The 19,065-nt window shown below is 52.8% G+C and overlaps 3 protein-coding genes across 7 annotated transcripts; 2 read left to right on the top strand and 1 right to left on the bottom strand.

Annotated features, from left to right (window-relative positions):
- Positions 1-130: 130 nt before the first annotated feature.
- On the top strand, positions 131-3,350 carry PV10_05483. Of its 2 annotated transcripts, XM_016370159.1 has the most exons (7): positions 131-920; positions 1,009-1,124; positions 1,180-1,233; positions 1,298-1,317; positions 1,383-1,456; positions 1,511-2,530; positions 2,854-3,350. In XM_016370159.1, the coding sequence occupies exons 1-6, from the start codon at positions 176-178 to the stop codon at positions 1,861-1,863; spliced, it is 1,362 nt and encodes a 453-aa protein (XP_016222452.1). In that variant the 5' UTR covers positions 131-175; the 3' UTR covers positions 1,864-2,530; positions 2,854-3,350. The 2 variants fall into 2 exon arrangements, with proteins under 2 accessions (XP_016222452.1, XP_016222453.1); XM_016370160.1 differs by having other exon boundaries at positions 1,298-1,456.
- Positions 3,351-10,083: 6,733 nt separating this feature from the next.
- PV10_05482 lies at positions 10,084-13,151 on the top strand. Of its 4 annotated transcripts, XM_016370158.1 has the most exons (5): positions 10,084-11,173; positions 11,230-11,442; positions 11,494-11,647; positions 11,702-11,919; positions 11,983-13,151. In XM_016370158.1, the coding sequence occupies exons 1-5, from the start codon at positions 10,910-10,912 to the stop codon at positions 12,409-12,411; spliced, it is 1,278 nt and encodes a 425-aa protein (XP_016222451.1). In that variant the 5' UTR covers positions 10,084-10,909; the 3' UTR covers positions 12,412-13,151. The 4 variants fall into 4 exon arrangements, with proteins under 4 accessions (XP_016222451.1, XP_016222449.1, XP_016222450.1 ...); XM_016370156.1 differs by having other exon boundaries at positions 11,702-13,151; XM_016370157.1 differs by having other exon boundaries at positions 11,494-11,919.
- Positions 13,152-15,440: 2,289 nt separating this feature from the next.
- On the bottom strand, positions 15,441-18,815 carry PV10_05481 (uncharacterized protein; the record flags this gene model as incomplete). Its single annotated transcript, XM_016370154.1, has 5 exons — positions 15,441-16,885; positions 16,945-17,548; positions 17,614-17,676; positions 17,735-18,163; positions 18,327-18,815. The coding sequence occupies 5 exons, from the start codon at positions 18,813-18,815 to the stop codon at positions 15,558-15,560; spliced, it is 2,913 nt and encodes a 970-aa protein (XP_016222447.1). The 3' UTR covers positions 15,441-15,557.
- Between the last annotated feature and the right edge of the window lie 250 nt (positions 18,816-19,065).

Below are 19,065 nucleotides of genomic sequence, written 5' to 3'. Positions count from 1 at the left end.
GCAGGCTCGAATTGAGGGTTTAGGGCTCCTTCCTTCTGAGAGGCCTTTAGGTGTCGGCGAGCCAATAGGAAGCGGATGATGTCATCACTCGGACACGTCGCGACGCGTCCCGCCAAAACCACTTTAGCACGTCTCAAATTATAGGCCGCAGCTATCGACAAGCAATTATCTGGATATGTCGCTGACCCCTTTCTGCATACCAACGAAAGACCGGCTGACTACCATCTCTCGCTTGATTGAAGATCTATTAGAGACATCGTGGCTTTTGCATATTTTGGGTTCTCAAAGCGCCTGTGTCGAGAGATATCTTTGGATACTTAGGTACTTTTACGACATGCCTCCCCGTCGCAGATCAGCAGCCAAGGGGGATGCAACTCCCACCAGCGCTACGTCACACAAGCGACGGATCTCTGAGACACTGACCACAGCAGCAAGCAACACACCCGGGAGTAGAGTATCGAAGCGACTCAAGGACTCTGCTCATAATCAAACCAAGGCGACACCCACCAAAAGCAAATATTTTGAGGGAGCCGGCACCGACGATGAAGATGATGCCGACTCTGTCGACAACGACTCCGGCGATTCGGGCTACGAGGACGAACAGGCCTCCACGGCTGATGCTTCCGACACCAATGCATCGGACGAGGACGAGGACGAGGACGAGGATGACTATGATTCAGATGAGAAGCCGAGGGCCCAAAAGAAGAAAAAGGGGCCTGCCAGGTCTTCGGGCGCCAACGCCAAGGATCTTTGGCGACCTGGTGTGAAGACTGGCCTGGGGCCTGGTAGAGAAGTCTTTATCGAGAAACCTAAGCCAAGAGGCGACGGCGGAATCAAATACGAGCCGGGCAAGATCCATCCGAATACTATGGAGTTCTTGCGGGATCTCAAAAAGAACAATGATAGAGAGTGGTTGAAAAGTAGGTCGAGACTCTTTGATATATGGTTCTGTTCTGTCTGGGAGCTGTTCGTGGTTCATCTTGGACTTACCTGAATCCTTCGAGCTAGTGCATGACCCGGACTATCGCACCTCGTGGAAAGACTGGGAAAGCTTTGTCGAAGTCCTGACAGAGAAGATCTCAGAGATCGACGAAACAATCCCCGAATTGCCACCAAAAGACCTGGTTTGTTGTTGTTCCTACACTTGGCCACTGCAGGAGACTGACATCGTCCTTCCAGGTCTTCCGAATATATCGAGACGTCAGGTTCTCGTCTGATCCCACACCTTACAAGGCGCGTCGACCCCCAGGCTATCCTTATGGTCTTTGGCTATCATGACTGACACCTTACCTTCCAGCCTCACTTTTCAGCTGCATGGTATCATTATATTCTTGTTACATCTCGTGTTCTTGTGATCCCTCAACACTGACACATGGATCCAGGTCTCGTACCGGACGGAAAGGACCGTATGCATGTTATTATGTCCAGATACAGCCTGGGGGCAAGAGTCTAGTCGGTAAGCCGTGGAACTCTTTTTGATCAATATTGCGCTAATGACGGTTTCATCGAGGTGCTGGACTATGGATGCCCGAAGCACAACCTTTGGCCCGCTTGCGAAGCAATATCGACAGGCGACCTGAGCAAATTCGATCAGTTTTGAACGCGCCCCTGATGCGCAAGCACATTCTAGGAGGCATCCCCGCCGATGAGAAGAAAGCAGTCAAAGCCTTTGCGGCTCAAAATACCGAGAATGCCCTGAAAACTAAACCAAAGGCAAGTCTTGCATGTTTATCTGGCCAGTTGGCACAGAGTAGGCGACTCCCAATCTCGCGACTGCCCGTCAAAATCATTTCGCACACATATCGACACGCGGACGGCTGCCATCTCCCAGGACTCGCTTGCGTAACGATTCGACAGACATAAGCCCGGGACGACCGGCATCATGTGGACCATGGGACCCTGGGGTCCTACCAGAGAATGGCAATGGGTTCGCCACATGGGCTGCACAGACAATACTTCGGGAGCCTAGACATCCACCAACCCCTCTCCCGCAGGTTTGGCCAGTCAAATCCCCCACCTGGCTGCGTGTGAACGACGTCCAGCACCACGCCTGACATTCCAAGACCTTCGCTAAGAGAGACCAACCTACGGAGTAAAGCATAAAGACTCTTGGAGGTGGCTCCCGGCGGGCATGTGGAAAAGGAGAAGGAGAAGTAAAGACCTGGGCCTCCTGCGAGCGGGAAGTCCACGAGCTGGGAGGTGCCCCCTCGGCCCCTTCTAGCCACGGTCTCGGGTCGTCCCCGATTATCGACTGCAACCCACTCACAGGCGCACCTCTCATCACTACTCCCTATACGTCCCATGAATCGTTTGCAGCACGTGGCCGTGGACGACAGAGAGAAAAGATATTGCATAAGAAATGGAACCAGCTAACCGTGACTTCCTGCAGGGTTACGAGGCCGATCATCGAAGTATTGAGCTCCTTCGCCTACGGAACTTCACAATTGGCAAGAGGTTGCCAGACGAGCAGATAGTTGGGTCCCGTGGCCTCGAGGTGATTCTGCAGCTGATAGGTGTAATGGTCCCCTTTGTGAGTCCACCATCTTTTTCCTGATTCGCTTCCCACCGGCCACAATTCGTCCCAGAGCTGGCATCATTGCAAGGGGATCAGGCGGCTTCGTAAAGGTTGCATGCACCGACACGGCATTGTCGTTAGTCTTTGGTTGCATCCTCTACACAACCCTTTTCCTTTTTGGCCAAAGAGAATTTGGCTCCAACTCGGAGTGGCACATACTCCGAGCAATTGATGCACCTTGTTCTGCCGAAACTCCGCAGGCAGTACGCCAATGATCCAGCCGGAGAGCCCAGACTTGATTCCACATGGCCTTTTTGACTAATGAAACTCTGCATCAGGTCGCTTATCTGAATACCATCGTCATGCCGGATGAGGACGACAGTGATGGAAGCGACGACAATGAAAATGACGTATGAATTGATCCAGATTGATAAATTAGGGAAGCGATGGTAGGACTCAAGTCTCAAAAGGTTCGACATACCTGTTTAAGAGGGTCATTGTGGGCAAAAAGGGAGTCGCTGGGCCACCAGGAGGCTCGTGCTGTTGAAGCATATTGATCTCCACGTGCGTGATGGTGGTCTTGGCGGCGAGTTTGGACAGCAAATCGCCACGCCAGTGGAGATGTGATCCGAGGCTGGCGGCTTGAGCGACGGCTTTATCCATTTGAAACGACGATGATGCTGGTGAGGACAGTGCACTGAGCTCTACGGAGTATATTGCTTGTGTAGGTTATAGTAGCGCGAGCGCCGACCAGATGTCAATCCAACAGTGACATTGACAGGACGCTAGTCTTGTGTCAGCTGTAAGCCCCGGCGAGTTTGACAGGTGACAAGTGTACAAAAATGATTGAGAATATTCCCTTTTGACCAAGGACCGTGCCCATTCGACAAAATTAAGCATGGCGCCACCACTGAAATGGCGAAAGTTGTAACTTGAGGTATGACGCCGGTGTTGAAGACAACCATCCCCGGATCTTTGCGAGTCACCGAGTGTACTGTAACTCTCCGAAGAGGACCTAATTAGATCATGTGGATTTGGGGTCCAGCAGCTCGCCGTCATAGGCACATACATAGGAATTTCAAGTTGAGACAAGGCGATCTAATGCGGTAGATCAGGCCACCGCCACCGCCACCGCCTTTGACCGCCTTAGTTGTCAAGTCGAGGAATTTACTGCAATTGCTATGCTGATTCTCCTGGCGTTTTTTGTCGACTGTGATCACCAACTATGCCTCTCGGCAAACGATCTGGGCAAGACTCGTCCTGGGGGGGCGGTGTGTTAAGCTGGAGGCCACGATCCGTTGCTGCACAAGTGGACCGAGCCGAAACAACCTTGAGAGACTAGAAAAGCGACTCGCATTAGAAAAAGGTCATGTGACTGTCCTGATGATATTTGGTAGGATCATCGGGACTGCAGGTGCGGCTTGCAGGCGCAGGCGTGGCAGGCTGGCAGGGTACGATTCATGGGTGCCATGGGTACCCAGGTGGCCCTGCAGCCCAAATGACAGGCGTCATTTCAAAGATGCCTGCTAGGGCCAGGTTCCAGGTTACCCTTGGTGCCTTAGGACGTCGTCATGGTCCAGGCTCGCTCGTCGATGATACAAAGTTTCAGGAAACCCTCGAGGCCAGATCAGGGACGTTGGGTAGGAAGACAGAAACCCATATCCCCAGAGGACATCGTTGCAACAGCCATGCTGGATTTGGGTGTGACAGACAGATGATATGCCTGGTATTTTTCGAGCGCAGATCAGACACTGCTATCAAAAACATACCTGTTTTACCTGCCAACTCTGGGTTACATTTAGAAAGTATGTTGGCGCGGCTGGATACCAGTTCAAGTCTCCTGCAGAAGAAGCAGCATTCCCTGTGTATGCGGAAAAGCAAGTACCGCCAGAGACATTATTACAGCACTTACGAAGGGATCCCTGCATAGGTGCTTGAGGTTCGACGGGGTGACAGGCGGAACACGGCAGACATTCAAGGGCCAACAACTTAGGAGGTGTTTGGTTGGAGCCCACAACGGGTCAGATCAGCTGCCAACACACGCGAGGGAACGCGATCTGGAGGCCACGACGCGCATGAAAGCTGCTTCAACGGTTGGTCTGCAAGAAATCGAGGTCGGTGCCGGCCCGCAGGAGGAATCTGATCCGATTGCATGTTCCACAGACACGCCTGTCCGATCATGCATGCAAGGAAGCGACCACGGTTAAGTTATGCACCACTGATTCGCTCCCACAGTGTTGGTTGGAGACGAAGAACCGTCTTGAGTCTGGTGCATTATCTTCGTGTCACACCTTGCACCAGCTACCACAAACCTGACAACATGCCTTGCGCAAACCGAGTGAGGCCAGGAAAACATGCAGCGACCAACCTTTCTATCGCTCATAGTCTTGTCACGGTTTCCAGGTTGGGAGGGTTGCGTGCCATATTGAGCTAACCTGACCTGCCAGCCTGCGCCTGAGATTGTGGACCATGCATCACTAACATGATCCTGCAGGTTCAACTTCTTTGCGGACACCCACCCACCTATCTTCACATGCAGTTCAACCATTCCATCTGCTGAAGGGATAGTCGTTGAGCCACCGACCTACTCACAGATGCCTCCCTCGGAGTATCTTGTTTATCCCTATGAGAGATAAAAAAACACATGCTTGGACACACAGCACACACTTTGCATATGGCGTTTTTGCTAAAACATATCATTTGGAGGTTTCATCATGACATCTGGTTGATGACCACGGCGCCTGCGCAGTTCGTCCCTCTCAACCAACGGACGCAAGGGCTGCACATCGTAGAGGCGGAGGGCGGCTGCACAAGGGCAGGGCCGGGCCTCCCCCACCTTGCTTATTCAACTAGCTGACGGGGTAATTTGCTTCGTAGAAGACTCCCTCGGTGGTGCCTCGGGCCCTAACAATACCTCCGCTAAACATAGGCCTGAGGATACTTGGGCATTTGTCACAACCACAAGGTTTCGCGCTTTCCCTGCCACCATTAAAACATTGACACATGCTGGGAAAAAAGACACGATTGACGCGGGTTTCATTCCATGTTTTGGTTAGCTTCATGTCGGGAGCCCTATGCCTCAGCTGCAGACTTGATCGATGTTCCAACTAATAGTACCTACGGAATGTGTTTCAGGTGTCCCAGTGAAAGTGCATTGGGCTCATGCATCAATTAATCGAGATGCAGATGTCCGTTCAATAACGTGGGTCTATCATAAGTCTCCATGAAGAGTGATAGGTCTTACAGAGCAAAGACACATGAGAAGAGCCCTCTTTGCTTGGTTGTCCTCTGCACCGATAAAATCTTGCGTCTGATTCTGACGTTTGAACATGCTGCAAGGTGACAGACTTAGAGGGCGCCACTGCATCAAACGCATGCCGAGGTTGGGTCAAGTGACTTCGTCTTGGTGCACCAGGTTGGTAGGTTGAAAGACTAGTGACCTCGTTGGACCGATATACAATCCCGCACAAGCGCTGTGGCTCTAATAATGCCCTAAAAGAGGGAATGCTCACCGCCTCGAGTACATGAGAGTCAGTTGCAGGGCAGTGCAAGATGGCGAACTTGTGATGCCGATGACATCGTGATGTGTAGTATATATCCATACCTAGGTAGGGTAGCAGGCGCAGAAGATGCAAGTACCTACCTGATTAGTTCCCAAGGTGTGAGACTAAGTACGCCTGGGGGAGCTACGAAGATACCATGATAAAGTAGGTACCTAAGGCATACCTAGAGATTCATGCCTAAGGAGGTGCGAGTGTGCCCCCTCGGCCTAGGCGTTAGATGGTAAATACCTAGTCGAGAAAGGGCGGCTTCCGCTTCCTAAACATTGGCTAATCTCGTGGATACCTTACACATGTACCTGATAAGGCGCCAGGTGGCATACGGAATGCTGAGCTCTGAACGAGCTGGTAGGTATTCTCTGCGTAGAACAAAGTGTTCTCACGGTAAGATATAGGTCAGGTATTTGGGGCTCTTGATGTGGTGACAGTTCGACAGGCTGGTACACACTGGATGAGGCACTTCTAGAGGAGGCCAAGACATCAATCTGTAGGGGTGAGTATACATGCGCCTCCTTAGTATGTAACTCAGCACCTGAACCAAGGGTGAACGGATGAATTAACCGTTGGATCAACTGCAATGTCTGTTTGCCCGTTTTCTCGTGTCAGACCGAGTCATATTGTAAATCAACTCCTCCATAGACGTTGTGTATCTTTCAACCCTGTCCAGGCTTACCGTACACAGCGACTCCCTAGTGTCACTAAATTGGACTGGCCAAGCTCACTGTCTAGGTGCGCCGGGGGCGCCGTGGCTGCTCGAAGGAGGGGTACTAGGCACACGAGGAAAGCTGCATTTGCATTCTTACGACATGTGAAGTGGGGGAGGACCAATTTTTCGTTGGATGCTAATCGACGGAAGCTGGTGTCCGCCGCCAAATCAGGGCATCCTGCCGCCGCAGGAGCGACTGGAGCCAAGTGGCCGCCAACTAAGAAACCGTACCTACCGTAGGTAGGTATGCAAGATGCCAGCTGCCGTTCCTTCCTTTAGCTTTTGACGTCGTGAAGAATCATGGCCGCTAAAAGGACCGGACCAGCTGGACTCTCCGTCGACCCTCTTCAACCGAGCACCAGAGAGCACGGAGCAAGACCCAGAGAGGGACCATCAATTTTACTCGATAACTATTCCTTGAGAAAAAGTTAGCCAATATCGACTGGATTGCCGATCGAGCCAGATTGTGGGCATCCAGGGCCGAGGACGCTAAGAACAGACCTAGGTAGTAAGTACCTAGTTGATGCGAAGCTGCCTCAAGGCTCTCGACTCAGGCACACCAGGCACATATGCAAGGTAGGTACCTACCTGGGAGTCAGCATACAAGTGCGTCTCTGCTTACAGGCGGTGGCAAGGCTCTTCAGCGGCAAGTCAAAAATGGTCCTGATGCCTAAAAATATGTGGAAGGCAGCTGCCCTTAATGGTCCCCAACATCTCCCAAAGCGACGATGGGTTGAATGAGCCACTGGACTGACTTTGGATTGACGGTCGCTGCCCTCATTTTCTTCCCGCTGCGTGCAGATCTCCCGTACATACGTGATCGCGGCGCCCTTTCCTCACACAAATCTGTAAGTCGACCTCAAAATCGGGACACCAAGTAGCTAGCCACCTAGTCCTTGAGCAACTTTCCATGGCGGCAACTCGGGTGTCCTGGCTCGCATCGCATCGCAGTCTAAAGATCCACGCTTCCCTTCACATCCCAGGTCGGTGGCCGGGGTCCCCCAAACGAAGCACTGATGGAGAGTGCCCATTGAAGACTGAGAGTCAGTGCCTGCGCAATCATGGCGCCTGGCATCGGGGGTTTGAATCACGAGGACAGTCACAATCCGGCCATCTAGCTTGATCCATTGCATTACCATCCCCATTGACGTACTTTGTTTGCCATTTTGCCACCTTGGCTTGACTGAGTACCTATTCACACTTTTGGTCCCAAGTCTCAAGAGGTCCTTGCAGACCAATAATGCACTGTCGCCTTCAGATATATTTGCAATGTACATGTGCTGCCCCTCTTCTCTCAATGGTGACTGAGACTAGTCCCATGAAGCCGTGGCCAATCGTCACAATGAATTATCGACGATTGACTCTCGAGCCCACTTGGATCATTTCTTCCGTCAGCTGGGACTCGTACTCGGCCCACCAGACCAGCATGATGCCACCCTTCCACCCTCCCACCCGTCCCTCGTCCCTCACGCATCACGCACCACCACGCCCGCCCACTCCACAGGGCTCGGGGTTTAACCTTGGATTATTGCAAACCCTAGTGTCCTGCTTATTTTGTCTTTGGGCCGTCGCAGGGATCCCAAAGGCGCGAACCTAGCCTCACCCTTTCATTCGGTCAGCTTCAAACTTTTTCGTCTCGCACGTTGACGGGAAGTCTCCATCCGCGAACCGATAAAAGTGCTGAGAACGTCCCATCCTACTTGTCTTTTGAGCCGTCTGCCTCCCTGACTGGTGGATTTTCACTCTCTTGGCCGCCCGTGAATCCCACAATTATCGCCTCTAGCTTTCCCTTTTCGGCTTTTCCAGTTGGTCCCAGAGGTCACACAACGTCAAGGGTCGTGCCTGAAGCCTACCGTCTACGCATCGCATACGGTACGCTTGCGCTTACGCCTCCGCCCTTGCGCTCGCCATTTCCCGGGTGGATCTTCCTGCACGTCTACCGTCTACCGGTGACGATTTGCCTGCTGCAGGCCATCGTGGGCCGCAGTGCCTCGCGTCCAATTATTTGGCGGCTTCTCCCACTTACACCGGGCTGCCCCCGACCTCTTCCAGAGGTCGTCTTTGTACGCAGGCCTACCACCACTTTCCACATCTCTGTTCACCTCTGCGAGCTTTTGTGTTGGGCTGAATGGCATGCGGACGGTCGAGTGCGTACTTCTGTTGTCTTCCTTACGAGCCTGTCTCTGAGTATCTAGTAATCCTGGTAGATCATGGCAATCATATCAATTCCATATTGTCATTAACTTGCTAACAATCCAGTGGCCGACTCAAGATCAGAGACGATCACACGCTGGCGTGTCAGTCAGATGGCAGAGGATCAATAGTCTCCTCGCCCATCAAGCATCCATTGACTGCATTACCCCAGTGCCAAATAATCTGTTCATTTGAGCAAAGGCCATATCGCATATGCATCCCATCTCTGGCGATCAGAACCGTGCATCTAACCGTTGTGGCCAGAGCACAGCGAAAAAAAGACCAGACAGTTCTGGCTGGACAATTAATAATGGATACGGTCACAGATCGGGCCTCTTCATGCAGACCCACGAGTAGGATGTCGATATATGCGTAGGTAGGTACCCAAGAGAAGGCAGCCACGAAAGCCTTTGCCCGCGTGGCCAACCCAGATACCCAGGTGCCCAAAGACACAGGTTGGTGAGATGGAGGCTCCATATCGTCGAATCTCGTACCCATGGTGCCCTCTCAACACGCGGTAGGCGGTACAGGAGGTACCGCCCGCTCGACAGGTCCGAGCCAGGGGTGCATTCGAACGATCGTTTGGCGTCTTTTCAACCCACAAAGCTAACCAGGGATCCAACTTCAGTGGAGCGTTCCTACTTAGTTCTGCTCTCAACGCTTCAGCACCTGGCATCATTCGAGTGATTTTTGACTCTCAGGCAGCCGACGCGGGCCTGCCCAAGCCCAAGTCCAAGCCCAAGCTTTAGAATCCCTCGCTCTCCCACACCTCTCTTCAACGAGGCACACTGTCGAACCCACAAGTGGCAGATGCTCAGTGCGCTCGTTAGTTTGTCCGTAGGCGCGATACTACGGTATTGGACAAGTAGGGTACGAGCTCTGACACGGACCCTAGCCCCAAAACTGCCAGGATCCAACCCGACCAGGCCGACTAAGCACACCCTGACAGGCTGGCAGCTGGCTAGCAGGCATTTTTGACAGACAAATCATCCTTGCCGAACTACCTGGTTCACCTTGTGCCCACCGTCCCGATTCACTGGCACTCCCACTGGGGCCGAGGGGCTTGCCTTTCCAGAATTTTAAAAAGCCCGCACCAGGTGCATCTTGCCATCTCCCCCGCCTAAGTTAGTTCTACTTAGGTTTGGCCCAGCGCCCATCTCAGGGATTCCTCCCACCCTCTTTCGCCTGTGACAGCCTATCCTGCAACCTGACCGGCTCGCCACGGCCGCAGCCCAAGCACGACAAGCACACACGCTCCACCTCCCAGTTGTTTGTCACATCGCCAATCAGTCCTCATCAACGGCCATTTCCTCTTCATCATCGTCATCTTCAGCTCATCACTCTTTCACCATCCTGTCCACTCTTCCTTCGCCGTACACCTGACCTGACCACCACCACCACCGACCACCGACCACCTTTGTACCTCGCACCTTTTCTTTCCGCCCCTCGCAGTCCCTCATCCTTCCTCCTCACCTCACGCCTTGACCCGCCATCCTCGCTCTCGCCCTCCGCCTGCGCTTCCTGGCCAACACCTCCTCTCTCACCACCCTACCCAACCCTACCCTCTCACGCCTCTCCATTAGCATCTGACATCCTCATCCGTCGCTCTACCGCCGCCTGTGGTCCGTTGCCGCAAGTAATATACCTGCCTTTTCTCTCATCCACTACCACACCCTTGCAGGAATATTGTCCTCTGCTTTCTTCTCACTGCGCGTCTCTGCTCTGCACCGCGCCTTCCATATCCCTCGACCTCGAGCTGGTCCTGAGGTCCGACGCTTTGGATTCATTCGACTTTCTTTACTAGGCTCTGGAAGCAAGTCTTTTTCCACCGGTATCGACTACTTGGGTTTTTCTTCGTGACATTGACTTGTTCGGCTCCTGTGGCATATCGTCTCAATCAATTCTCCTTTGCCGCAAACTTGTCCTTCTGAAACAATGGCGCAGATGGCAGACCCTAGGGAACCCGCACGGCAACAATATCCTCCTCCTCCGGAGGACCCTAACCACGGTGGTTACTATTCGCAGCAATCACCTCGTGGCCCTCCACCCCGAGATGAGAGGAATTCCTATCCTCCTCCCGACCCAGCACGACAGGGTCAGTATTCGGATCCAAGAACTCACCAGTACCCCCCACCGCAATCGTGGCCTGGCCAACACAGTGCATATCCCCCTCCTCCGCCACCACCTCACCATTACCCGGTAAGTTCTCCATCGTCCTCCCTCAGGGTCAGGGCAGACAAAATTAACGATGACAGGATCCTCAACATCCAGGATATTCGTACCCACCACCACCCCGGTCGGATCTAGGCCAACCACCTCAGCAAATGCCGCCAGATCCGTATCGTCTACCCCCTCCCCATGGTGGATATCCATATTATGCGCCTCCGCCGCAGCACTATCAACCCCAGCCTGCTGCTGCCCCCAGGCAGAGGACAGCCATTGCCTGCAAGTATTGCCGGAAGAGAAAGGTATGTCTCTGATTTGTCGATATGGACGATTCCTCTAACCGCTTGTTCTAGATCCGATGCTCTGGTTACGATAATTCCCCGGACGGACGGTGTCAAAACTGCGTTCGCTTCAACCAGCAATGCTTGTTCCATCCAGTGTCGTCCCAGGCTGCCTTCGTACCAGCATCTGCTGTCTATGGCCCTGGTGCTAGGGCCCCTGTTGCTGGTCAGTCTGATAACCGTCCCGGTCAAAATGGACAACAGCCTTACTCTCGTGAAGGAGACCAGCCCATGCTCTATGGTGCCCATGGCCAACCTCTGGGTCCTGCCGGTCCACATGGTCAACCTCAGTATAGTTATCCACCCGCACCCGCAGGCCACTATCCTCCACCCCCCCAAGGATATCCATACCAGGCGTCTCCCTACCCTCCTCCACCGGCCACCGCGTCACCGTACGAAGGACAGGGCCAGGCACCGCCGGCCCAACATGATGAACGTGTCAGTCTCAAACGTCCCCCTCCTGATGAAGATCCCCACAACGAGAAATCTCATACCTCCCAGTCTCCTCACCCAAACTCGCGCCCACGTCATACCGCGTATGATTCTCGAGCCAATAGTAGTGGGAGCTATGAGTACACCGACCCTAATAGTGGAGCGCCGACCTCACCGGCCACTTCCACCATGAGTTATCAAGCTTATCCACCTCAGTCTCGCTATCCCAATGGTACACAGCCTGCTAAGGGCAATGCCTCACCTCCCCCGGGACTGACACCACAATCGGCTCAAAGTTTCAACTCTCCCCATCAAGGGTCGGCGCATGACGACGGGAGAACGCCACCACCAGCTCATGTCAATTCAGCAACCTCGTCAGCCAATGGCCGAAGTGGCATGAAGGTGCACGAAATGCTAGGTGGACCAACCGGTGGAGGTGCGGGAGAACGCGGCAGAAGCGACAACGAGATGCTCAGCAAACTGGACGGCAAGAAATAGCCGGTTTGACTTGCTCACGAACGACGAGAGCATTCAAGCCCATTCCTCGAGTGGTCTGTTTCCTAATCCGCCCCAATCTTGGTGGCTCGCACAGACTCATCTTGGCACATAGACCTATTGGACACGGACTTGGAAGGTACATCCTTTTCCAAAACATACACAACCGGGGCAACCCAACATTTCTTTTTTCTATGACGATGTCTATCGTTACCAAAACTTGGGCGAGCTAATACAAGGGTGGCTCTGTTTATATCGATGATTCCCATGGGGTGGCTATTTGATCAAACCTGTTTTGACTGTTGGCATACAACCTGGGCGAGGCTATCAGAGCCCTCCCTTGCAGGGCTTTTTGCGCTTGGCCGCAGCACGAAGTGTACAACTGGGTGGTCAGCTCTGCTTTGTTTGATTGTATGCGATTTTTGACCTGTAATTTGGGAGGCCGCACTGCTGTTTATCACCTGCACAACTATACTAGTGGGTAGTACTGACGATCATCTTGGTTGGTCTTCACGGCCATGAGAAAATGATTCGTGGGCTTTTTGACCAATGATGATTTATCCTTTTGCTGGACATTATTTTTTGAGGGGTAGAGATATGTAGGAAGTGCTAAGGGGACGGTGCGAACTCGGCAGACGTGAACCCTCCGCCCCAGTTTGGAAGAGCAATCTACCAGATCGAAGGGGTAGCTGGGATTTCCCCCCGTTTGTACCGAAGCGCAGGATGCTTGTTTGCGAGGCCACGACTGGAAGGTCTAGTGGCAAAGTGGCGAGAAAATGTTGCCCACGAGCGACATCATAGGTGTAGACAGCAACAAGTGCTTCAGTTTGGACAGTCTTTGAAGAAAACCATCTACAGTGATTCGCTACTGACTCTGTCGACTTTTGGGGAACAAGCTGTGGTTACATTTGACACAATAATAGTGAAGGATTCAAGAATGTCGCCATGACCGGAGCTGCGGCCACGGCAGGGCCCTTCCCTGCATGACCCAGGCACAGCAAATGACTGGGCCATACCCGCCGAATATCGGGCAGTTGGTCGTCAGGCAGCTGGCGGCGGGAGGATGGCGGCACCTGTGCATGGTGCAGCACAGTGCAGTGCAGGCAAGCGTGACAAGGCAAGGCACACGGTGCGGTGCGGCGGGGCTAGGGATACGACGGAGGACTTACGGAGACAGTACCACAAGTACGAGTTTAGGTACTTATTAGGTCAGACATCCGAGTGGCCGAGGGCAGGCCCGAGGGCCGTCACAAGCACCCCTCGGCCCTGATGCGGTTGATTGCTGGGCAGAGCCACTCTGGGCACAAAATGTACCCCTCCAAGCGTCAGGTACCAAGACGACAAAATATTCGTACGAGCAGGTCCTATCAACTGCAAGCGAAAGGCCAAGTCACCTTCTATTAAAGTTGATTAACTGACCACTGGCTCTCGCGTGTGATGTGGGACCGAGAGCGCCCAATCAATCGATGAGGGCGCTCTGGACTTTCAATAGGGAGTGGAATAGAGAAAAAAAAAGGCATTAATGGAAGAGGCTCTAGATCTGTTTGGAGGCTGCCTATCTGCCCAGTTACGACTCATGCCTACCTACTGTATGTTAGTTACGAGTGCATGGGTGGATAAGGTAAGTAAGGTACCTGGTAGCCTACTTAGATCTCTGGAGTTGAAGTCGTCAGAGTACAAACGTACCCAGGATGCCCCTCTGAAAGGTGTGTAGAATCTTTGTGGACCATGGACCATGGGCTACGGCAATCCTGCTGCGGAATAACTAGGGACAAAACACGTGGCTAACATGCAGCGTACGGAGTAATGCACCCGACTCCAGTAGTTTGTCAGCTAAGCGGGAACCGACACCATGGTCATGGACTCACTGGGCATGGCTACGGGTTGGGCCACTGCCATGGCATGGGATGGCATGCCCCTCGACCCACGTCCTCTCATCCCACGCTGTCAGTACGGAGTACTTTTTATTACCGAGTATTTTAGTGGATGGAACCCCTCATGTCCTTTCTTACCGCCCACGACGACGCTTGTCTCTTTCTGGTGAGGAACTTTCATGCCCCTACCAATCTTACCTTTCCTCTTTGGGACTCACTTTTACGAATTCGTATGCTGTGCAATTCCTGAAGGCCCGACTACCTTGCCACAATCCCGCTGTCTTTGGGTCCAAATTGCCTGGTGGATACAACTAAGTGATATACAGTACATGCTTGATACTTCGACGTCTTCTGAAAGTTTCGCCTTGCTGAAGTATGGAAACTTAGACATAAGGGTAAAATGTCAACCGTCTCCTTCCTTTGAATGTCTCCAGGCAGAATCAATCACCTCTGGCGCTCTTGCCACTGGGCTGTCACCAAACTGCCTTCACTTTGTAGTGCTAATCAAAGGTAGGTGCAACCGCGATCAAGTATATATTTATGAGGCATGCACGTCACGCTGGTCTCTCTCTTGTGCTGGGCTGCCTTCTAGAATCAATGGTCGTAGGACAGACACGGGGGTATCTACTGTCACGGTCGTCACTCCCCTCTACACCTACCCAGCGAGGCATTTCCTTCGCTCTGATACTTGATCTCATCTTGGCTTCAGGAACCTGTGGTGAAGGCAATCAATCTCGTCTTTGCTGATTGCAAAACTACTTTCTTTGTGAGCTATCTGATCTCACTGCTGGCACAATGCTCTCTCAAGGCCCATACGATATCTTCCATTCAAGATGTCTCCAGAAATGATTGCAGTGTCAGTAGCGAGACTGATACTGACAGCACAACCGTCCAAAGGACCACTTTTTGCAGTTCTACCGACTGAGCCCTGCCCTCATCATTTCCACAAGCTTTGCACACGACCAACCTCTGCCATCCCAACCAAGTGTTGCAAACCATGTCCCAATGATTCCCCTGGAGCCTGGAAGCTGAAACAACCTCAAATACCTAGGAAGAGAAACTGATCAAGACCACTGAAATCAAATTTGCACTGATTCGTAATAAGTCGAAAGCCTTCATTCCACTGAATATCCAACCAGTTTGATTTGTTTCATTTCCGTCATCTTGACGGGGTAGATGTGTCAAGCACTCGTCAGAAGATCAAACTAACCAAGAAGGAGCAAGTGACAGGTCGAATAACCAAGGGCGGCAGGCTTTGGGGCAGTGACAACGTCCTTAATTGAGCCGGTCAGCGAACACATCATCCTCTAAAGTCTCGGTGATGGTGTCAGGCCGTCCACTTCCTCCACCACGAGCGTCCTTGAGTCCAGGAGAGGCTCTCCAGAGGTTTCCGGCAAATGGTGAATTGGAACCAATGTTACGCAACGGGGTTTTGACCGGCGTTCCGTGAGTCAATGGACTTCCCCGAGCACCATTCAAAGAAGCTGATATACCACGAACTCCTGACGATGGTGTGGCTGTTGCAGATGACGTTGGGGTGGACATGGCATTGTTGACAGCCTTGCGAATGGGTGAGACCTTCCGAGAAGCGTTCGCAGAGACCCGATCTTCGCCGTAGGACAGGGAATTACGGTGAAGAGAGATCATCGCCGATACTGCCTGGTTTGGATCGCGCGGCATTTTGTAATCGACGGTCTGGCTGTTGCTACGAGCAATAGTTCCGCGATCCGAAATACTTGCAGAACCATCATGGCCGAGCCCATTATCACGGGAAGGGGTTCCAATGGGGTCAAGACCGCTGCTTTGTCGTCGGAAAGGAGAGCCGGTCTCTGAACCACGGGTTGACCAAGTTGGAGTCATCATCCCGTTCGATGAGCTCTGTCGAGAGCCAACGAGACCACCGACGCCGTTAGAGGACACTTGCTTGTTGGCCAAAGCGCCCCGACCGACAGCTGTGAGAGGACTCACATTACCAGAAGAAAACGGGTCAGATGCGCCGGCTGTACTGCTGAAGCTGGATTTGCCTTGCGCACTGCCAAGCTCATCACTGTCAGAAGATCTAGCACCGCTTGGAATTGCGATGGGGGTGCCGTCAGGCTTGCAAATGACCAAGGCACGATTCTCACGACGACTGGCGCTCGAAGGTGCGGAAGCAGTGACACGACCTGTGCCCGTGAACAGTCCAACCAGATTGGAGATTGATGCCTTGTCGTTCACACCTCTAGCCGGTGTAGCGGTGGTGACAGATGCTCGTCTCGCCGTGCTGATTCGTTCTGGAGTACCAACGGCGCCGTTTCCAAGCCCCTGGCCGGTAAAAGTTTTGGTACGATCTGCTTCACTTGTATTTTTGATGGTGGTCCAATCCAGTCGGCCCTCTTCAGTATCTGGCTTGGCGGATAACTCGAGATGCCTCAACACAACGCCAGATCCGAGCTTTGTCGTCAAGTAGTCAGGTAGCTGCTGATGGAAAGGAGTTTCCAGAGTGTCGTCAATTTCGACTTTAGACAGTCCGTCGGTAAGCTTGTCTACAGTGATGGTCGAAGGAGTCTGTGGGATCGACTCTGTGGCGTCGCCTGGAATGGTGCTGGTAAGAGGAAGAAGAGCTAAAAGTTGTAGTCAGACCCAGCTAAGAACAACAGTACACTCAAAGGCCGGTACTCACTCTCGCTTTCTAAATCATCAAGATCTTCGCCGACATCGATAGCATTTCCAAGCCACTCGACCCATCCCTTGCGCAACAGCTTCTTGACGAAATGATGTTCAATGTGGGCGAATTGGCGACGAGTAAGTTGGGCGCCCTCATTAGTAGCCTGAACAACGACATTGCCCTGATTGTCCCACTCAATGTAGATGTAGGGAAGCAGAGCAACGGGTGTGTCCTGAGGAATCTTACGCAGTACCGCTCCGACACCTAGGTTGAAGACACGAAGCCAATGATCCAGATCGGCCTCAGAGACATTGGAAGGTTCTGGACGGAGGGTTTGGAAGGGCCACTGCGAAGCGTACCGACGGAAGCCAAGGCCATTCCCTGCACCACGGGAGATCTCGAGGAAATTGGCCTTCTGGCGTTCACTGAAACCTGGGCAGTTCATTCCAGCAAAGAGAAAGTCGAGAAGAAGTTTGTACTCCAATCCGACTTCACGGCGATCCGAGACGATCATGCCGGCACCACACTTGAAGGCGAGAACCTCGAGCTGGTGAACATAGGTTTTCCAGATCTCGTCGCGATCTCGCATTGTGTACAAATCGTCAGCATACCAGGGATACTGCATCGTGTTAGAGTCCACGGGCACCTCACGGAGGGAGAGTATGAGGGAATGAAACTGCATACCTTGTACAGGGTACTGATCATGCATTCAAAGGTGCGTTGACAGCTTCGAGAGGCAAACGGAGACTAGCCAAAGGTCAGAAAAAGTCATGGGAAGATTGCTCAATGACGGGGCAAAACTCACACGCTGGGGGGTCTCGGCATGGCGAGTCATTCCATTCAATTCTTCGTCGGTCAAGAAACTCTTGAAGCCAACGGAATACTTGTCTGTGTTTGGGACAAGGACGGGGTTTCCGGCATTCTTCTCGTCCCAGACGATGCATCGAGCGCGAGGGAACAATTCTTGCATCAATTGAGCCTGAGAGGCCAGCTCGAGCGTGACATGGCGTTGACCTAGCTTGGGGCATTTCATGGAACGAAAAGTGCGTTCGAGGGCCTCCTCTGCAACGGCGGGGGTTGAGACCTCGATGAATACGTCCATTGTCTCACCCGTGGAGCGTTCCATGAGAATATGAATGGGGAATCCCTCCTTGTGCATGCGGACCAGGTGTTGGTCAGAGACAAGCTTTGTAGCAAACTGGTGGACTTCGGCCATGGTGATACCGTATGGAATCTATGAAAGAAGATATGCATGTTAGCTCAAGGTCTGTGTTGGCGTGAGATGGCATGATTTTCATGTTGTCTGTGTAGGGCTGGACGCTGAACACATCGCGTTGGGAGGACTGCATCGATCTCTCCCCATTCTTGAGACTGAGACCAGAGAAGGGGATACTCACATTCTTGATCTTGATGACACCATGGTTTTTAGGGCCTCCCAGGCGATTAGGGTCCGCGAAGGGTGGCTCGGCATTGGGGTTGAACGATTCCACAGACACGGTGGCGGGCATGGCAGCAACAACCGGCAGCATGGTAGAGGCCGCCGCCAGAGGAGACTGGGCCGGGACTTGGTTCGGAGTCACTGCCTGAACTGCGTAGCCGAAACCAGCCAGTGAGGCGTAGGGGTTGGGAGCGACGTTGGCGGGAATCTGCCACGCCATCGGTGCAGTAGGAGCGAGGTTGCCGTCTGGGACAGCGTAGGTTTGATCTGGCTGCTTAGCTTGATAAATGACAGGACCAGGGTTAGGAGCGACAGATCGAGTCGATGAAGGACGAACAGGAGGAAGGGGAGAGAAAGGTCGATGAGACCGAGGAGGATGGACAGAAGGATGACGAGGAAGAAGATATGGGTTGACAGAAACTGCCTGGTTCCAGGAACCCGGCAACATGATCGCTCTCAGCCTTGATCTTGAGCAAGAAAAAGGTCGATTTGGCGAGGTCGGTGAGAGAAAGAAAAGATGATCTTAAGAAGACCACTGGTGAAGAGGAAAAGGAAAAGGAAAAGAAGTGAAACTTGAGAGACAATAACAAACGCTGGTCCTATTGACCTCAGTTCTCTCGCTGGAGCGATGAATCAACATGAATCAACCACCATTCAGAGAGCGGGGGAGAGGTCACAGCTGTAGGGAATTCACATGC

This window comes from Exophiala mesophila (genome assembly GCF_000836275.1).
Source record: "Exophiala mesophila strain CBS 40295 unplaced genomic scaffold supercont1.4, whole genome shotgun sequence".
Classification (NCBI taxonomy): Eukaryota; Fungi; Ascomycota; class Eurotiomycetes; order Chaetothyriales; family Herpotrichiellaceae; genus Exophiala; species Exophiala mesophila.
The sequence above is the reverse complement of the archived record's forward strand: the minus strand, read 5'-3'. Positions and strand labels throughout refer to the sequence as shown.